A 21413-nucleotide genomic window follows, 5' to 3' on the forward strand; every position below is an offset into this window, starting at 1 on the left:
ACTGGACCCTTGGCCTCAGAGATGGCAGCCCAGAAGTTACCATGAGGGTTCCAACATCCCTATTCCAGTCCTGCCCTCACCCCCCGGCTCCTGGTCTCAGCTGGTAGTGTCTCCCAGGCTGCAGACAAGCTGTGAATTAGATACAAAAAGCTGGGCTGGGTTTCAGCTTACTGGAAAATAAGGGTCACCATTCCCATTATAATTCTGTTTAAATGCCAGATTGCTATGTGGAATGTTTTCACAGATTACGCTAAGGTTAACTGCACTTAAGCTAGCTAGAAATCCCGCACACATTAGTGGTATGAGAGTACAGCAAGTTGACTGTACTCAGAAGTTCATCAGGTCCTACAGGCAGCTCATCGATTAAGCTTATTCCCACAGTTGGCTTCACTTGGAACTGACAACAGAGGGATCTTAACAAGTTTGACAGGGAAAGGACACCCACGCAGGATTTTTTTTTCCACATAGGTTTTAAAAAATCTGGTTTGGTTTCAGCACGTCTTCACTGAGCCTACAGAAACAAACAAAACACTAGCACGCCATCAGACTCCTCAATGAAAATGTATTTCACGTTAAACACAACGTACACATCATGCAAACAAGGCATCACCACAGTCACAACAGTACTGTGAGGTCCAAGAGATCACAACAAAACAGACATTTAGCAAAATAAAGCTGGAAGAAAGATGGTGAGGCATTTTTTAAAAGTGAGACCATGCTATCATTTCCTGTGTGCTTGTCAGAGCAGGGCTTTTCCCCGATACTTGTCAACATCAATGGCACTGCGTGATTGGAGGCATGTATTTTATTTAGTATATACACATACACGAACATACACAGTTTCCATAGCTAATAAAGTCTTAAACTGTAGCTGGTTTTAGAAGCACATGAACAAGATTACTATTGAGACTTCTTTATATCTCCTGGTTGCAAACCTCAGTCAGAACTATGAATCTTTCCAAACTATTGTACAAGTCAAAAAAAAGTTTCAAAGAAGAAAAGGTTGTTTTAATCAGAAAGTCACATTTCACCACAAGAAACAAAATCAAGAAAACAGATTATTATATGGCATAAAATGCATGGAGTATACATTCTACCGTCATTTGTCCCCCATTCAGATGTTTTTATGTTAAAGTCTGTTAAAGTGACATATTGGGTCCAGTTCAGGGCCCCCTTGTTCCAGAGCACTATGATGTTCATTCGTGCCTGGTTTTATTAGAGTTGAGCAAACAAATAAAGCTCCAAGATCCAAGAGGAAAAGAGCAACAACATGAACACCAAGCACCTGTGCAAGAGACACACAATTCATTCAGTCCAAAAGCCACTTGGAGCGATGGTTCGGAGTGACTACAGCTTGGAGATTTTAAGGTGCAACATGAAAAGGTCCTTGCTAGATTCAGGTGCCCATGTCTACAAGAATAGGCATACGGGCACAGAAATCGTTTCACACTGTTCAATAGCTTCTTTACTCTAGACCCCCAAGGAGTAATGTGGGGCAACGCATTTTGCAGGTGGCTAAGCTTAATAATAAAAAACAGCTTCTTGATAGTAACTTCCAACAAAGAAACCCGGGGGTGGGGGGAACCCTCCTGAATTTCTTCTTCTAAACACAGGGACGTATGCAGCCCAAGTTCAGTATATGTTTAAGTAGAGTCTGGATAAATGTCTAGAATATTTACAAGAAAAGACATCTAAATGCTTACGTGCTCCAACTTTGAGAATAAAATGGTTATAAGGTGAATTTCCAAGCCTGAATCACTGGGGTATTCGGAGGCTCACTATGATAATAGAGTAGTTCAGGAAGCACTTTATCAGCAGCTGAAGCTCATAAATAGAACCGGAACATGAAACTTCGCTAAAGCCCAACAAGGCCAAGGTCTCAAGGTTTCTACCAAGAGTGGCCAGTTATGGCATACTAACTAGGAATACAGTTAGATTTCACTCTAATAATTTGGAATCCAGTGGTTAAGGACAACAGAAGCTTCTTCAGAGGGCCGGAAGCTCGGGTTTGACTACCAGAATCTTCACATGTTCTCCAAAGACCACCTGTGTCAATTCAAAAACAGAATCAGGTGAGACCAATGACGAGCCTGAGTATTTCGCAATCTGTAGTATCTAGTCTCTCTTATTAAAGTGATCACACAGTATGGGACTTTCTACCTTCTTAGTAATTCTATTTTCTGCTGAGAGTATCTCTCAATGGAAGTGCTGTAGGATTTTGTGTAGGACTATTCTCTTAGGTGGGCTAAATTGTCTTTGTGTGGAACTGTCCTAAAACCTGCAGGATGTTTACTGTCCCAAGCTTTGCTTTCCAAATGCCAGTGTTGCCCCCAGCCACTGTGACAACCAAAAACCCCAACATATTTCCAAATGCCCCCCAGCGGGGGTTGTACCACCTCTGGTTGAAAAGAATTTAAGAACTAGACTATATGACAAATGAAAATACAAGCAGTGTGAATAAAATTATCTAGCCAAGATTTGTTTTTCCTTTTGGACGGGGATTTTACACTAAAGTTAGAGATGTAGGAAACAGATTTGAGGAGCCATGAATACTCTCCTTGGTTTTGTGGATTTTCCGCTCGTTACTGGATAGCGAGGGCAGTGAACTGAAGGGTTCAAGGTATGCTAACAACAAAAGAAACCTCTTACTAAATATTAAGCCATAGAACTGTCAGGGAAATAGAATGCTCAAGTGAATTGTATTTTCTTTTTGTTAGTGTCCAAGAAAGCAGTTGCTCTTCCAAACCAGGGATATGGTTTACTCTCAAAATTACCTGTCACGCATTCCCTCTCAAGTTTGAAAGGACCACAACTGCTTTCCCGAGAGCCGAGAGAAGCAAACTCTAAAGTGCATTGTCTACAGGCAACACTGAGGCCAGGCAGAAATAAGTACACGAAACACAGCAGCCTTGGCCATGCGGCCTCCCCAACCTGTTTCCCCATGTAAGAAATAGAAAGGTTGGACTACATCACGGCAGGCACTGAAGTTCTGTTATAGCAGTGGAGCACCATAAAAAATAAAGTGGCTGAGACAATGGGGAGAATAGAAAAATGTTTTTAAGAGTTTAAAGTGGGAGGAGCAACTGGAATTAAGTTATGAAAGGATTTGATGATAGATTCTAAAGATGTTTTCATCATTCAAAAACAAGCCCCACACTGAAGTAAATCCAGTGTGAGCTGTGTATAACTAAGTGCACACAAATGCAGAGTGTTTGTAACTCACAGACATAACTTTTCAAATGAGAAGAGCTTCTAGAACCATTTGGGCTAGAAAAAAGGCCAAAGGCGGGGAAGAAAAGCTTCAGGGTGCAAACTTCAGTTCTTCCCCCGACCCACTCCCTCAGGTACGATCCAAGAACAGACGTTTGCTTTGAAAGAATCCAGAATGGGTCAACAGAACAGCAAATCATTTGGCCCAATACTCATCAATGTTTACGAATGATTCTAGATAGTATGTGGATGTCACTGAGTAAAACTAGGGGAGAAATTCATTCTACTAACGCTGCCTGGTACCACCTATTACGTAGAGCACTCTCTCTCTGCCTCTAAAAAAGATGCTACTTGAGACAGATGGTTGGTCACACTTTTAGCTAGTGCTTCTCAACACACACACCCCAGCCACACATCCCAAACAGCAGGGGCGGGCGGGCATGGTGGGGTGTGGTGCTGAAGGCTCCCATATGAAGGATTTACTGGAAATCTATCTCGATTCTTGTGTGTGCTGCAGTATATACCATATATTCATATACATGTTTGAATTTTTCAAATAAAACTGACCATCCAGGAGGCTGAGTGATGTTTATCCTATGTTTACAAGCCCCAGTTGGAGAGTTATGGATTTAGACTACCATCCACAGATATACCTTTTATTAAAGAGACACTGTATTTGTCAACAGAAGGTGTTCAGAGTATTTTCTTGGCCAGGACTGTTAAATCCTTCGATCAGGTTTTTGTTACAGTCATCCAGGCTGAGATTTTCACTGGATCTCTTGGGGAACATTGGGGGGCCGGTGAAATCTAAGAGATCTTGAAGTGCCCGGGCATTACCAGTTCCATTTTGGTCCAGAGACACCCCAGGAATCATTTCACTCACTGGTGAAAATTCTGGGATGGAGATAAGCTCTTCTTTTGAAACAGGACTGGAGGGCGGGAGAGAAGGGGAGACAGAGAGAGGGAGGGAGATGGAAAGAGAGAGGAAGACAGACAGACAACTATTAATTCTATTTGTAATATTTTGTTACGCTACTTTTCTTTTCTAGAGAAGATGGACTTAGAGTCAGAGCTTGTGTGTAACACATTGCAAAAACACAAGTTAGTTCCAATCTGGGACCTTGACAGACGCAAGGCCCCCACGGATGAGAGCAAGGGAAGTGGACTAAGCAGGGCTGGGAAGGCCAAGCTCACACTGCCCACAGGAAGAAAGAAAATGAAAACCGTAGGCCCCAGCACCACTACAGGGAAGCCAAGCACTTCCAGAACCTTCAAAATGGGAAACCCAAACTGAAAGCAAATGCTAGAAGTTAAAAGCGAGCCGAGAAAGGGCCCTAATTAGCACCAGGGCTCCTGGCGCTGCCTCTCTGGAGCAGTGCCGTCTTGGGGGAGCTGGTTTTCCTCCCCTGGCCTCAGTTTCCTCCACTGTACAATGGGATGAACCATCATTTCTCCCTCCCAGGGCTCCTGTGAGTGTGATGTGATCATGCCAGGGAAGAGCTTGTGTGGAGCCGCCTGGAGTAAGCGCTCAGTTAAGGTTGGGGCCCTTGTTAACAAGGACCCATCCTCCACACAGTCACCTGCAGCGTGCATCTCCCCACCACTCCCTCTCTAAAGCGAGACTTCCACTCCACCCTGGCTGATCCGGCTCCTGCCCAGCTGGGCCTGGTGTTTCCTCTCTCTCTCTCCTCTCCCTGAGATGGGAGGAGGAGTTTCAAGGCTATTAGCCACAGGCCTGGCTGAGTGGTGGGCTGGGATCTGAGGGCCTGTCTCCTGAAGTCTCTCTCAGCAGCCAGAGTAACTCTGCTGTCAAGCTTCATCTGTTCTTTCTTTCCTCGATAAGATCTTGGAGAAGAATCTAGAAAAACCAGTTGAACTGCAGAAGGTCAGGGGATCCATCTCCCTCACAAGTGAGCTTAGTTAGGGAGCAGCAGGTGACCTAACACCACCTCTGGTGGCTGAAGCCTGGGCAAACTGCCTCATTACCTTGCCCCACCTCCATTCCCTGGGTTTGAACAGCTGGTCAGAGGGTGGGAAGGAGAGAAAGCTTGGGTGCCGCCTCCAGGAGTGGCCTCTCTAAAGATAGAGGTGGCCACAGGGAGAACTCAGTGCACACACAAAGCCCCTTCGCTTTCTTGAACCCTGGCCAGTGTCACGTCTTGTCCCCTCGCTCAGAGACATAAAGAATAAGAACAGCTGGCTCAACACGGGTGGGGGGGTTTGAGGGGATGTGGTGTTAATCCTTAAGATGCCTCAGCTGTGTTCTTCTGGGGGCAGAGTGGTGCCAGTTAGGGGAAGCCTGCCATGACAGTCGGAGGTGGCAGGGGAGACCCAGGTAAGGGCTGAGGACGCCCTGCTGTCAGTCTGTGCAGGACTTGCTCTACCGGTGATGGAGCTGCTGGACCCTGGGTTTTCACATATCTGGCTCAAGGCCAGGGTGCATGAGGTGGGATATTTACAGTCAACATGCCCTAGGAAAGACCTTTCTCCACTCGCCTCCCCTCTCCAGACTAAGCTGAGAACTGAGCCAAGGAGAGAAGGGTAAACTCTGGCAGGCTGGAGCTCTACAAGACACTGTCATACCCCCCTGACTCAGAGAGCTGCCCCAACTCCAACTGCACTGCCAAGGCTCTCAGTTCCGGTGCCTCTGCCCTAACCCCATGCTGAGTTCTCCTTTCATCTGGAATTAATTTGCCAGGTGATGTCATCCACAAACATACCAATTTAAGAACTCCTTGTTTTTAGGATCTGAAAGCAAGTTAATTTATCAAGTCTCCAATGACAAGTTTAGTTAAGTATGAGACACTGCACATATTTGTCCCATACCCCACCCAGATCCCCTTTACCTGTGGGTACATCCATCTCCCAGCTGTGGAGAGACCCAGCTGCTAAGGACTCATAGCTGCCACGTCTTCTCTGGACAAAAGCCTTTGGCTGACGGGAGCCCTATGTCCACAAAAGTTGTACCTGCATCCCCCACCCTGGGTGGCCCAAAGTCAATGACTGATGGATACAGCGGCAAGAAGGCTACCTTCCTTATCCCAATCAGACCACTCTCTGGTGGAAATTCATCCTCCAGAGCTCCCGTGGGACCAGCTGAGACCGCCTCCTTGCTTAGTGACTTCCCTGCCCCGTTCTGCTTCCCTGCCTCCCCTCTCTCCTGAGAACTCTCTCCCGAGAAATCCCACGGCCTAGAATCCCTGTCCCAGGCTCTGCTTCTAGGGAGCCCAACCCAAACACTGATGTTACAACACTGACAGCTTTCCTGAACGGCAAGCGGACCTACAGTGGGTGATCTGGGTGTGTAAGAGACGAAGACATCAACTAAGAGGCAGTGGAGGTGTCTGGGGAAGAGATGAGACTCAAATGCAAAAGAGATGGACTTACCTCACATCCATAGACTGAACCTCTTCAGTTGAATCATCCAGACTGTTTGACTTCCCATCAAGGGCGTCCAGATGAACAAGGCCCCCAACGGATTTAAGCCCATTGGAGAAAATGTCTCGGGGAAAAGTTTCTGGGGCAGTGTGTCCCACACCATTAACTTCTTGGCAGGTGTTCAATCCATTGATTTCTGATTGAGAACACAAGGTCATGCTGTTAATCATCAAATAGCCAAAACAATTAAATAACAGGGGAAATATATATATATATCGAGGCAATTAATCCTCTGCTTTACCAACAATGTAATATCTTTTGCAAAAAGAACCCCATGCAATCACCTTCACACAGGGGAAGATTAGACAAATGACATTAGCAGTGTCTGTGCAAGGCTCATGACCCACCCAGGTGGCTTGGTGTCATATACTGCACAGGTCCCCAGGCTCTGTGTAGCATTTTCTTGAACCACATTGCAAAAGAGAAATGTGAAGAGTGGTTCTAAGATGGATATGCCTTTTCTGACTTTGGCTGCTATGAAATAGTCAAACCTAAGGAGGTTTTTTTTTTTTTTTTTTTTGAGGAAGATTAGCCCTGAGCTAACATCTGCCGCCAATCCTCCTCTTTTTTCTGAGGAAGACTGGCCCTGAGCTAACATCTGTGTCTATCTTCCTCTACCTTATATGTGGCACATCTGCCACAGCATTGCTTGCCAAGTGGTCTGTAGGTCCACACCCGGGATCCAAACCAGCAAACCCCAGGCCGCCAAAGCAGAACATGTGAACTTAACTGCTGTGCCACTGGGTCAGCCCAAACCTAAGGAGTTTTAAACATACAAGATAGAAAAGAGCTGGACTACCCAGAAGTCTGGAAGACAGAAGAAACCGCCATAGCACAGGAGTCAGTTCTATTAAGTTCTATTAAGAACCTGACCAGCAGTTAAGTGCCCTGCAAGGCAGCATGGGCCAGCAGACGGCCAGCTCCTGTGCTGGGCTTATTAGAGTAAGCGAGGAACCCAGGGGTTTCCAAATGGACCTGAGAGACCTGTGCTGGCGATGGAGACTCCACCAGGGAAGGGAAACTGCATAGGCCTCCTGTAGCAATAAACGCTCTTAGCACCCAGGGGTGCTCGTCCCCCACAGGAAGTGCTACAAGCCCTCACCCACTGAAAGGAAGAACCCAAGAACCAGACCTCACTCTCACCTATTTTGTTGGGGACAGCTGGTTTTATCTTATTTTCCACATACACAGTAGGCTGAAGCTCCACTTTCGGGTCTTCTTTCTGAAAACAAACAGAGGAAAGGCTGACTTTACATAGAAAGACAAATGCTTTTGGAAAGCATCGGGGGATATCTGGAACTGTGCGGGGCCATCTGCCTATTTCATGGTAATTCTTTGAATCTTCTGAGCTTATTACAAATCAGCTGGGCTTCCCTTCTTAATATGTCACCAATGTCCTTTCTATTCATGGACTATCGTGCTTCTCCCTGCCTCCTCACCCCCATTTCTCTGAAGAAATTTTTTATTACCACCCTATCTCAGAAACTCCTCTCTTAGACTCCTCTTTCCTTTCAGGCACCTACAGCCTCCTTAATCTACCCAAGAACAGAGCAAGAAGAGCCCATTTTTTCTGGCTAATCCTCTCTGAGACCTACAATTTCACTGAATGTACTCTGCCATTCTTTTCTTCTCAGTACATGAACTATTAAAATGGTAATCTGAATGCCTACCTTCACTTCTGGAGTCCCATCACTCTTCCTTGTTCTCTTCATAATTTCATCTATTCTCTGGAAACCAAAAATAACCAGGTAAGAAGACTACAAGACTAATAACACATAAAACTAGCTGGGTCTATATGCAATTTCACATTTCTCAGAAAAATAGTAAAAGAGAAATGTCAGCAGAGGATAATGAGTATAGAATGGCTTTCCACTGGTTTTGCAGATGTATACCTCTGCCCTATGAACAAGGTCAAATGCTTGAGAACTGAATCAGTAAGTATCTAAATCAATATTCAATTTATATCCCATCTTTTTCCTTAGGTTGTCTAGAAATCAACAAATCACCCACCACCTGCCACTTGAGAGAACCACCCTATGGAAAGCCAGGCTGAGGTGCAGGAGGGGAGGCCACAGATTGGGCTCCCGGGCCTACAGCAGCACGAAGCACTGGCTGGAGCTAGGTCCATGAGAATGGACTTTTATAATCAGCCTCCTTAAACACAACTTTATCCATAATTACATTAAATGTAAATGGACTAAACACCCCAATTAAAAGACAAAGACTATCAAACTGGACTAAAATAACAAGTCCTGACTATATGCTGTATACAAGGGACACACTTATAAGGACACACATAGGTTCAAGTTAAAAGGATGGAAAAAGATTTGAGATGCAGATGCTAATCATAACAAGGCCGACAAAGCAGACTTTAAGACAGGAAGTATTACTAGAGATAAAGAAGGACATTTCATAATGATACAGGGGTCAGTTCAACAGGAAAATTTAATAATTTGAATATATATTCATCTAACAGAAGAGCTTCAAAATATATAAAACAAAAACTTATAGAACTGGAAGGAGAAATGGACAAATTCATAATCATAGATGGAACTTCTAACACTCCTCTCTCAGTAACTGATAGAACAAGATGACAGACAACTAATAAAGGTATAGAAGATTTGAACAGTACCACCAATAAACTTGACCTAATTGACAATTCTAAGATCACTCTATCCAACAGCTCCAGAACAGAACTGGAGTCACTTCCTGTTCCTGCCTAATCCTAAATCCTCCTGATCTCTTAGCCCTTACCTTCTTTCTCTCCAGGCGCTCCTGCTCAATCTGCAGCATGATCTGCTCTCTTTCTAGACGCATCTGTTTAGCTGCCTCCTGGGCCTTTGCTTCTGCTTCTTCCTTCTGATAGAAACAGTTAAACCAAGGCATAGGCTTTACCAAGCTAAGAAAACACTGTAGTAATTGCCTGGGGTTTGCATACGACCCTCCACCTCATCTTCCACCCCAAAGTAGGTGCTGCTCCAATATTCAATGTGGATTTATACAGCCTGCTCTAGGACACAACAGACATGGTTGGGCCTTCCTCAATAAAACTTTGGTCCACTATGCAAATCACCTGCAGACAGTTCCCATACATGGCCAAGGTCTTTCTATCTCTGAGGGCAGTCTCTGGCCATGAAGTGTGCATGTGTCCAGAAGTTTCAGGATATTAATTTCCCAAGGAATAACTTTCAATCCATGAGAGGTAGGATTTGGTAGATAAATAACTCAGTTTCCTCAGCCCTCAAAGGGACAATTCTAAGGCATGATCCACAGTCTCCTAGAGAGTCCCAAAGGGAGTGTGTTCCAGTTGACCACGGTAATTCACTCATCAGCGCACTTACATCATCAGCGCACTTACATCGGCTTTCCTCTCACTCCCTTACCAGCTTCCTGGGATCTTCTCCTAAATCAACTACTGGCACCCAAAGTCTCACCCCAGGGTCTGCCTTGGGGCGAACCCGAACTGACATACAGCAAACATTACCAACTTCGCCTTTATTGCCCAAAGTAACTCATATTTAATAACCAGCCCTGTTAAAGAAAAAATTTCAAGTAAATATTATGAGTCATTCAAAGTTAGCTAATTTTACCTAATATTTACTAAGGCCCTTAAGGAAAGTCTATATGAAGACTCATACAACACCTGCTTTTCAATCATGGCTTTTTCTTGTTTTTCTTTTTCTTGTTTTTCTTTTTCTTGCTCTTCTTTCAACAACAGCTCCTCCTTGGCCTTCCGCTTGGCCTCCTCTTCCGCCTTTCTTTTCTCTTCCTCCTCCTGTCGCTTCTTTTCCTCTTCTTGCTTACGGGCTTCCTCTTCCAGGCGAATTCTTTCCTCCTCTGCCTTCCTTTTCAATTCTTCTCTCTCCAGCCTTTTGAGAACACATAACTGTTGTTAGAAGATGACAACATGCTCAAAAGGCAAACTGCCAAGAACCGTGTGCTGCCATAGTATAATGCATGACAGAGACACGTGCACTTGAATTAGTACCCACTTAAGAAAATGACTCATCTTTCCCAGAAGGCCATTTCACTCTGTATATTTACACATAAAAAATACTAACCATGGTTGACTTTAAATTCTGTTATACAAAGAGCAATGATATATTGCTTTCTGAATGTATTGTAATGAAGACACACGTGTTCCCTAGTCAACCTACAAATGACCACAGCCCCATCATTCTTATTTAATGACAATTTTTTAAAAACTAAGCAAAATAAATATATAAAACCAATTTAAGCTAGAAAAAAACTAGAACTGTCTCTCAACAGCCACAACTGGGCCAGTGAGAACTGTGAAAGCAGTGACGATGAGCTCAAAAAGTTCCCTTTGGGTTCTAACTGGTATGTGGCTTCCGAAGCAGCAAATGGAAGACAATGCTCAACAGAAACCTGACATTTAATACAGAAATTAAAGCATCTATTTTCCATTTATTTTAGTAATCTTTAAAAATCTATTTTAGCTTTTATTCTTTGGTATATGAAAATTAAATGGCATTTAGACATTTTTCATCCATAGATGAAAGGTTGGTGATGTAATGATAAAGAGCTCTAAGCAGTGAGGGAAAATTCTGTAAGGTCTAAGCACTTGTTGTTACATTTCTAATGTTCTTCCTGCTCACACGTGTCACTTTCCTCATCTATGAAAAAAATGTGAGTAATCATACTCATCTGGCAGTGTGTTACTGACTGGCAATGTGACATATGGGCAAGACCAAGACTGCATTCTGATTGTGCCACTTGCTGTGTGACCTTTCCTTGGAAAGTCATTCAACATTTCTCATGCCCATTTTAAAAATAGGAATAGCTATACTACTGGCTCCATGACATGCTTGTGAGAATTAAAAGAGAAAATGCATGAGAAGCACTTAGCACAACGCCTGGCCCTAGGTAGATTCTTAAATGCTAGTCTGTTTTACAGTTTAAAATAAATCCTCTCTCCAACTCCCGTCTTTTTAAATGCATCTATAAATCTGTATGTTTTCAGAAATTACCTTTATTTGGAAGCAGGTATCACTGACTTACTAGGTGCTGTTATATTGTTATAAATAGATCAAGGCTTAAAAAGAGCATCCTTCCATCCTAATGGTCGGCTTCAGGAATCGTGGAGGCCAACAGCCTATGTGTCACCAAAGAAATATTTTAAAAGGTAAAGAAATACTTAAAGACAGTAGCCTAAGACTGTAACAGTATATGATAATATATTCTGTGTTAGCAGAGGTAGCAGTGCCTAAAAGCCTGGAGATAAATATGCTGGAGAACTCTGGAGATGAGCACTATGGAGTCTAATCAGAAACACCAGTTCTTAGATTCCTCAATGAAAGCCTAAGGACGCCCAACACAGGATCATCAAAAATGGACGTGCCGATAACAAGATGTATCCAAAGGTTAATCAGAGTGCTGTCTCAGTTCTTAGCCCTCTTTGAAGGAGCCAGTTGTGACTGTCCCGGAGAAGAAGTTAACACACAAAGGATACACACTGTGTATGAATTAATGCATAAGCTACTTCAACTTTATCCTCATCTTCTGGATCTGAAAAACCACTCTGCCTCTTCTGTTTTACCATGAGGACTTCAGAGATGCCCAATGCACACATACACAGTAACACATCCTCTCGGCCCCTAAGTCCCCATAATCCTCGCCATCACCGACAACATCAACTCCTCCCCACAGGCCCATTAGCCCCTGCTTGTCCCTCCTGTTACAGACAAAAGGCCCTCCATTAACCACACTCTGCTTTCCCCAAAGTACGTAAAAACTGGCTTGCCCTGTATGAAACCAAGTCCCTCAAAATCCTCTCCAAGGATGAACATTCTTCCTCTCCCCGCGTAATGAACCAGAGAGAATGTGGATTTGGTCATTTCCCCACCACCCCTCCCTGCAGGCCCCCCAACCCCACTGCCCTTGCCATCATTACTGAGTTCCCTCCAGAGTTCATGCATGCAACTGTCACCCACCCCCAACCTACCCCTATTCCCTCACCAGGTAGAAAGTACCAGAAAACTGTGCATCGTGGTCCATTGAGCATTTAGCAGATGCATCCCTTATCCCCATCATCAGCCATCAGTGAGGGTCTTCCGGTAATGACCCCCATCTCTCAACTTCCAGCACCTCACCTCTTCTTGTCCCACCCTTTCACCACATTCCTGACGTAGGCACAGCCTTCAGTTGTTCCATGTGTGGACTACGACATGGGTTTCACCGTTCTCTCTTCCTTATGTGCTTAAAAGTTTTCATTAAAAAGAGCTTAACCTTCAACATCATAAATCCCAACTTCCTTGCTCTGCTCGTACCCCATCCTTGGCTTCCTGCTCTCCTGCCCGGCCCCAGGTAGTACTGCGCAGTCACTCGGGTCTGCTCCCTCTTCTCCCAGTGTCCCCCAGCCTCTGATCCCCTCGTGGGCATTTCTGGGATGGCATGGAGGCCACTCTGTTGCCCAACTCCAGGCCTGGGTGGGCCCCAGGACCTCTCGGGCCTTTCCTGGGCTGCCAACACTCGTAAGACTAAGGCCCAAACAAGGCTGTCCCTGGGCCTCAGCTACCACTCCAGCCTTTTATCCTCATCCTCCAGATCCCTGTGCCAACAGCCCAAACCTCTACCTACCTTCTCTCTGTCTTCAACATCCTCTTTAGTTGATGGTAGCACCAAGCACTTTACAGAGAAGACTGGGGCCACCTGATCTGGCCTTCCTAAACTTCTCTCCTCTGTGGCATTACTGCTCAGAAAGTGTCCCCTTTCTTCCTCCGCTTAGATGCAAAGGACTGTAAATGCCACCACTTGTGCTATTAATTCCACACCCCTGCACCTGTGTTCCTTCCACTATCCCCTCTTCCTTCCATCACTTCACCCTTCTACGCATACCCTTCCACGGCCTGCAAAAATACTCAGGTCTCATGCATCCCAAACAACTTTTGTCAGCCCCCACTCCCCTACCTTCTACTCATGGCCTCTTAACTTTGAGCTGACGTTCAGGGTCTCAGCCCTCTCACCTCTTTCAAGCTGACTTACGTCTCCAGCCTTCTCCACAATTTGCCTCCAAAATCTCAGTTCATTTCCTAAACCCCAAGACCAACAGCCTTTCTTCCACCTTGACACGTCTTGCAGGTGGAGACAGCATTAGAGTCCTCCCGTGAGGACCTCTCCATAACCGTGTGTGAGGCTGTACTGCCCTGGCTCTCTCTTCCTCCCTCGGCTGCCACTGCACCCCACACTGGATGGGCCCTGCCTGCCCTAGCTCTCACCCCAAAAGCTTGCCACCTGGAGGTTCCACCAGTGAGATGCCAGGTCTGAGTGGCATGAAGACCTCTGCCTGCAGTGCCAGGCCTGGGGCTAACTCTTGTGTGGACAGTGAGCTTCAGCGTGGCTATGTGACCTTGCTGGTGGGGGCTGCCTAACTTCAATGTCTTTCTATGTGGGCCCCCAGAAGGTATTTTAGCTTCTTAACATGTCTTAATGTGACTCATTTTGGAATCGCAGTAAAATCTCTTGCTTGCTAGGTTTTGCCAGCGCCTTCCCCAGGGTGGACCCAGGGTCTAGGGTTTCTTGCCCCGACTCCAAGATCCTGACTTACATCTTGGGTTATACACATGTCCAAGGGTTCTGCCCTATTCTGTGTGTTTCCAAGAAAGCCCCGATGTCACTGCTCGTGGGGACTGGACCAGCTTCTGCTCTCCTTCCTGGGTCCCAGCTGTCTAGATTCCTTGTCAGACCTTCTGTTCTGAGTAGTCTCATCCCTGACTTGGACGGCGTTTCCCTCACCAGTTTGTGACAATAATTGGCTTTCCACAGTTTGACTCAAGAATCTTTATTTTTCTCTATACTCTCTCATCTGGCAACCACATTTCTGTGGCTTCAACTATTGACTCTAAGCACAAAACAGACGTGAGGATGATCTTATTCCAAGAGGTGTCCACTGTGTTCCAGCCCCAGGTTGTCTGGTACTTTCCTTTCTCACCTCCCACGTGGTGCTAGCAAAGCTTCACATTCTGGTAAGAGAGAGGAAAACTGGTTTTGGGTCAAGTGTATTGTTCTCATTTCTACCTAGGCTCTAGGCTTCAAGTCCATTTCCAATCACCTGGACATTCTGCAGGCACCTTACACTTATTTTATTCAAAAATCAAATGGAGGGGCCGGCCGAGTGGCGCAGGGGTTAAGTGCGCACGTTCTGTTTTGGTGACCCGGGGTTCGCTGGTTCCCATCTCGGGTGCGGACATGGCCCTGCTTGCCAAGCCACGCTGAGGTAGGCGGCCCACATATAAAGTAGAGGAAGATGGGCACGGATGTTAGCTCATGGCCAGTCTTCCTCAGCAAAAAGAGGAGGATTGGCAGCAGATGTTAGCTCAGGGCTAATCTTCCTCAAAAAAAAAAAAAATCAAATGGATAGGTTTTACCCTCTAAAACCACCTCCTTCTGTCCTTCTTTTATCTGTTACTGGGTATACCATTGTCCTAAGCCCTTAGAATCAAACCTGAGCATCAACTTTGAGTTGGCCCATTTCAGTTGAGCTGTGTGAGTCCGCAGTTTGGAGCTGGAACCCCCGCGTTGAACTCACCCTCACTTCTCCAGGTCTACCTCCACAGCCTGCGTTAGCCCTTGCCTCCTCTTAACCCATGACTGCAATGGTTTCTTAGTTGTGCCTCTTCCTCCTTCTCTGCCTTTCTCATACATTTACTGAGCACCAGCACAGGCAACGCAAAGACTCTATCCCAGCCTTTTTGAAGTGCTTACTAGGAGGAAGTAGCCTGAACAAACAAGGCTATGTTAGTCAGCTCAACAGCTGGCTTTCAGAAGGGTGAAAAGTGGGAGAGGTCGGTTTTTTCCCAGGTGGAGGGCAGAAAGGCTGCAGAGAGGGAGCAAGGCTTGACCTGAGTGTGGAGAAAGAAAGATGTGTCTGGCGAGCAGATGCCCAAATCCACATGGGGCAGAGGAAAAGCAGAGGTGTAGAAGTGTGGAGCTGTGTGGTGGGGGCATGTCAGGGAGCTCTGCACACCGGCACCCACGGTGCTGGAGGTGGAGCGCCAGGTGGTGGCCAGGTCATGGCCAGCCTTGAAGGCCTGTTGACAGGTTTGGATGGATCCTGTGGGCAGGGGAGTCGCTGGCTTGTTAAAGGATGGGAGCAGGACAATGACACTTATTTGAGAACAGTCACTGGGGACACAGTGTGGACAGTGAACAAGCTCCAAGAAGTCTAGAGCAGGGAGCTCAGTTGGGATGCCAAAGACAGAGTCCAGGTAAGAGACAACAGGGGCTGGAGGAGAGGAGGGCTAAAGGAGAAGGGAGGGGACAGAGGCCATGAGGCAGCCCAGAAGGACCTGACAACTGACATGCTACCGAGGAGGAAGGAGACGCAAGAGCTGAAAGCTGGCTCTGAGACTTCTGATTTGGGTGCCTGGAGAGAGGAGGGTACGGAGCTTGTGAAAAGAAAAGGAAGTTTGGGAGAAAGAGAATAAGGTCTGCTTTGGAAATGCTCAATTTGAGATGCACAGGGGACACACTCAAAGGAAAGCGTACAGCAATTGGAAATATGGTTTTAGACCAGTGCTATCCCATACAAGTTTCTGTGATGAGGGAAATGTTCTAGAGATTTGTGCTGTCCAATATGGCAGCTACAAGCCATGTAGCTATTGAGCACTTGAAATGTGGCTAGTACAGCTGAGGAACTGAATTTTACTTAATTTTAGTGAATTTACATTTCGGTAGCCACATGGGATGAGAGGCTATGGTACTGGGTAACGCAGCCCTAGGAAGAGACCAGGCCACAGGCACAGATTCAGGAGGTGTCAGTACACGTGTTATGTAGTGCCTCCCTTGTATCAGAATGTACTGAAGGTTTACAAAGCAAGATGAAATTGGCTTCAGAAACAGATGTTGGAAGAAGGCAAAGAGAAAATGAGGTTAGAAAGGGAGAGGAGAGGAGAGTTGGTTTAGCACACCAAATTCTCAACCTGAAACCGCTGCGTGGAACGTGAGCCCCAAATCTTTTGAAGCCAGAGGAAACTGGCAGCCTGACCAGGGCACTGGCAGAGCAGGACGGAGCACTGCTGTTCAGGGAGGGGTTGTCAGGCGGAGCTGGCCAAGGACTGAGGGTTGGGAGCCCAGGTGACATGTGAGGGGATGAGGGCCGGACTGAGGAGACTGAGAAGGAGAGGCCAAAGAAGCAAGGGCAAGCTCGACAAGGTCAAAGCCAACAAAGAAATGGATTCAGAGTCTGACAATTAGGAGAAATGGTGAGCGTGAGGTTTGAAGACTGAATGTGATTTGAGGAGATGAAGACAGGGAGTACAAACAATTCTTCAGGAGCTGGGCTGTGAAGGGAATGTGAGAGAGCGTGGCTGCTGGAAGGTACAGAACTTCACCATCCTAAGCACAGAGCTAGAATCATGCTACTTACCTGCTCAGGGCCCACAATTACCAAGGCCTATCATTTGAGGTCCTGTGATTCATCTTCATCTCTTGCAACCTCCTCCATGCATCCTGTGGCCCACCCAAAGCAGCCCAAACCCACTACTCAACAAAAAGATCTACCGCCGTTGAGCAAAAGGGTGTTGGGAGGAAAATCATCAAAGAAGTCCAGAATTTGAACAAAGGACCAGCCAGACCTAACCCCCATCCCTTTTAAAAAAATAAATCAGCAAACTTGTAATCAGAGACCACAAAAGACTTGCCAAGGTCACTCAAAGATCAAGAATATTCTATTATTCATGACTCTAAATTCAGTGCTGGTCTTGAAGTGCTGCAGAACAGCTTGCTTCCTGTCATGTTAATTCTCTAAACAGTATTGGATTGCACTCTGCGATCATCCTAAAAGCTTCCTTGACCAATTTAATGATAAAATTTACCTTGTCCTGTTGAACATGCATTCCTCTCTGAATACAAAGATCAGAAAAGGTGGAACTCTGTATTTTGAAGTGCCCTGGTACTAACAACGCAGTGGTTCTCAAACTTTGGCAAGCTATTGAAGGAGGACAGGGCCTGGGCTGCTTTCCCAGGATGCCTTCCCTGGATGCATTCCCTGGATGGTTCTGGCCCCCTCCAAAGTTGAGGGACCACAGCCAAGATGTCTTCTGCTATGCTCCGGATGGGAGTCCCTGTACCTTGTATCTTGTGGACTATGAGGTTGGCTTCCACTTCATCTAGGGGCATCTGCTCAACCCTCCTCTCGCACTTGGGGGTGCAAGTTAGGATAATTTGGGGAAAAACACGATTCAGAGAGCAGAATCAAGATCTCTACATCCAGAACCTCCTGTCTTTTCAGGAGAACCTCCTCCTATAACAAAGCTCAAACTCCCTTGATAGTTCTACGAGTCCAAGAGGAGAACAGGCGCTGTTGGTAACATTTAGATTCAGGAACTATGAGTTTCCAGGTCGTCTGAAAAGAGCAAAGTTCCATCGCTGTTAATTACATCTAATAGAAGACACAGTCTGCTGAACACCTGCCATGCTTCTGCCAAGCTTTTATCAATACCCAAATTCCAGAAAGAAAGGCGAGTTGTTCTTCCCACCACAGCCTTTACACGAGATCATGACGAAACTCTGAGCACCCCCATACCTGTCTTGTTCTTCCTTCTCCAGCCGTTCCTGCTCCTCCTGTTCCTTCTGCAGTCGGGCCTGTCGTCTCTTTTCAGCAAGGATCTTTGCAGCCTCTCCTGCATCGGTGGTGCCCGCTGTGGGCTTCCCTGAGGCTGCATCAGAAGAAAAGATGAAGGAAAATGAAACAGTGATTGTACTCCCATGGCAGCTGCCACTTAGAAACGAAAAATCCAATCCAGTGGGTGATGGGAAATGCTGCCAGGACTAGCACAATTAACCATGGAGCAGAGAAGGTGACATGGGCTGGCTATGACCTCGGATGCATTTCATAGTGGAGGGCAGCAGAAAAGTGAGGAGGAGAGACAGGGTCGCTAGCAAGTCCCATAGGAGCCACCACTGCTGTGCCCAACTGGGTAAACTCACCCCATTCATCAAAGAAGTTTAAAAGACTAAAGGAAGACCCTCTCCATGCGAAGTGCAGATGCTGGCTGGACGGAGCTGAGTACCCCGTGGGCTTCCACAGCCCTGAGCAGTGTCAGCCCCTAAGTCTCCTCCACCAGGGGACCCTCAGAAGACCCAGAGGAAGGACTCAGGGGCAACGCGCAAGCCTGAGAAAGCAGCATGAGGCATGAAGCTGTCTTAGGGAATAAGTCCCCTGCTTTCCCCCAGACACAAGACTCCCACATGGATCGGGTCAGAGGGAGAACTGGCTCGGGAAGCCAAGGTCTGGGGCAGCGTCGGCCAGGAGTGCCTACCTCCACTGCTCTCGGCCTTCCCTCCTGCGGCTGCGTGCTTCTCGGTGGCATGCCTGTCTGCCACGTGCTTCTCTAGGACTTCCTCTCCGTGTGCACTGGCTGCCTGCTGAGCCAGGGCACCTTCCCTTTCCTTGTTGCTCTTCTCTTTCTCGGCTTTCTTCTTGGGTGTTTCCTGGCTTGGAAAAGCAGGAAAGCGGTACTTCACGGGAGACCCGGGGTATGGCTGCTTCACATGCTTTGGAGACTGTGGATACGCTTTTGAAGTTGCCCTGGGAAACCAAAAACACGCCAGCAAATGATTACTGGGCCTGACCACAGAACTGTCTGTTCCTAACACACCTGGTTCCAAGACGTTATACAGTTTCATCCTTCAAGAAGAACAAATCTAAGGCTTCACACACACTCAGAAGTCCCTGAAGTACTCTCACCCTAACAGGAACATACAGTATCTGTAAGACGTCCCTGGTGGAAGGGACAATATTTTAGGAAGCCTAGCTGGGGACGTCATGTCCTAATTTCACTGAAGTTTGATGACAACTAAGGGTGGAGCGTTAGGCATTTTCCCACCTCCTCTTTTTAGATGACCACCACGGTTGGATCTGGCTACAGCATGGCAATGGACGAGCTGGCTTTTTTCTTCTATTGCACAAAATACATGTAACACAAAATGTACCATCTTAACCATTTTTAAGTGTACAGGTCAGCGTCATTAAGTACATTCAAAGTGTGGTGCGACCATCACCACCATCCATCTCCAGTACTCTGTACCCATTAAACACAAACTCCCTATTCCAGCCTCTCCCAGCCCCTGGCAACCACCCCTCTGCTTTCTGTTTCTAGGAATCTGACTATTCCAGGTACCTACAGTATTTGTCCCTTTGTGTCTGGCTTATTTGGCTCAGCATAACATCTTCAAGGTTCCTGCTTCCTTTTTTTAAAAAAAAATTCACCTATACTGAGGTATATTTCACATCTCGTACCTTTTTAAATACTGAAGACCAAAGTCAGCCAAGAGGTGGGGAGGGTCAGGTGTCTGTTTGGAGGTTCTTAAGGTTTAAAAGAATCTCTCCTGCTACTGGGAAGATTCAAAAGGTGAGGACAAGCCCATTTCTACACAGGGAAACACCGCTTTATTCAAATGCAGACCTTGTCTCATGTCTGTTGGAAGAAGGTCCATTATAGATACGCTGGCCTAGGCCTGGCTCCTGGTGAGTGCTGGGTGCTACTGATGTAGGTAACAGCTGCTGGGGCCCAGGACAGGCCACCCCAAATTATCCCACAATGGTATATTGACTGTTTCGAATTAAAGTTATTTGAGAAGCAGCCAATGCAGGAAAAAATCATTTTTGACCCTCCTCTCTCTGCTTCACCTGAAAGCAGGAAATCCATCTCCCCTGGGGAAGGCACTCTCCCTGCGTCCTTATCACCAGAGCTGAGGGATTCCGGGTGAGAAGGCTGCAGAAACAAACCTTGCTAATTTACTACCTCAAGCCTGGGCTCTGCGTCAATTCCTTACTAATTACGTACCTCAAACCTAAGTTTCTTTGCCCTGTGATTCCTCACAAATTTATTGTTTCTTTATGTAAAAAGATATAAACACAGCCTGTTTTGCCCATCTCAGAGAGCATCATTTTCATGATTCTCCTATGTGCACATAATTAAATTGGGTTTTTCTCCTGTTAATCAGTCTTGTGTCTATTTTATTATTAGTCCAGCCGTAAGAACACAAGAAGGGTAGAAGGGAGAATTTCTCCTTCTCTGACATAGCCAAGCTTCAGATGCCAAGTTAACCCAGAATTTCACACAGGGATGTGGCATTTGTACAGAGTTCCTGTAAGAAGAACATAAAGTAACCTCTACATAAATTACAAATTGTCACTCTCAATCCTGTAGCAGGTCGAACCATATGAAATTGCTAAAACAAGCATACCTCAGACACATTGCAGGCTCAGTTCCAGACCACTGCAATAAAGCGAATATTGCAATAAAGCGAGTCACATGAATTTTTTCGTTTCCCAATGCATATAAAAGTTATGTTTATAATATACCATAGCCTATTATGTGTATAATAGCATTATGTCTAAAAAATGTACATATCTTAATTTAAAAATACTTTGTTGCTAAAAAATGCTAACCATAATCTGAAGCTTCAGCAAGTCATAATCTTTTTGCTGGTGAAGGGTCTTTTTTTTTTTTTTTTGAGGAAGATTAGCCCTGAGCTAACATCTGCCAGTCCTCCTCTTTTTGCTGAGGAAGCCTGGCCCTGAGCTAACATCCGTGCCCATCTTCCTCTACTTTATATGTGGGACACCTGCCACAGCATGGCTTTTGCCAAGCGGTGCCATGTCCACACCCGGAATGCGAACCAGCAAACCCTGGGCCACCGAGAAGCGGAATGTGTGAACTTAACCGCTGCGCCACAGGGCCGACCCCAACTAGTGAAGGGTCTTGCCCTTGATGTACACCTACACTGATCAGGGTGGT

The 21413-nt window shown here is 46.1% G+C and overlaps 1 protein-coding gene across 25 annotated transcripts in view; it reads right to left on the reverse strand.

Annotated features, from left to right (window-relative positions):
• Positions 1–790: 790 nt before the first annotated feature.
• The window catches only part of MAP7D2 (MAP7 domain containing 2), a 100666-nt gene continuing 80043 nt past the window's right edge, over positions 791–21413 (reverse strand). For 23 of the 25 annotated variants that reach the window (XM_070502200.1, XM_014847904.3, XM_070502197.1 and 20 more), the window contains 9 exons: positions 18930–19198; positions 18194–18326; positions 10292–10517; positions 9403–9507; positions 8319–8375; positions 7792–7870; positions 6598–6784; positions 3864–4139; positions 791–2046 (listed from right to left, as the gene is read on the reverse strand). In XM_070502200.1, the coding sequence (XP_070358301.1) occupies positions 3890–4139; positions 6598–6784; positions 7792–7870; positions 8319–8375; positions 9403–9507; positions 10292–10517; positions 18194–18326; positions 18930–19198 (1306 nt within the window). In that variant the 3' untranslated portion in view covers positions 791–2046; positions 3864–3889. The remainder of the gene's footprint in view (positions 2047–3863; positions 4140–6597; positions 6785–7791; positions 7871–8318; positions 8376–9402; positions 9508–10291; positions 10518–18193; positions 18327–18929; positions 19199–21413) is intronic. The other 2 variants (XM_070502206.1, XM_014847907.3) reach the window with 1 other exon arrangement.

The sequence above is a fragment of the Equus asinus genome, chromosome X (assembly GCF_041296235.1).
Source record: "Equus asinus isolate D_3611 breed Donkey chromosome X, EquAss-T2T_v2, whole genome shotgun sequence".
NCBI lineage: Eukaryota > Metazoa > Chordata > Mammalia > Perissodactyla > Equidae > Equus > Equus asinus.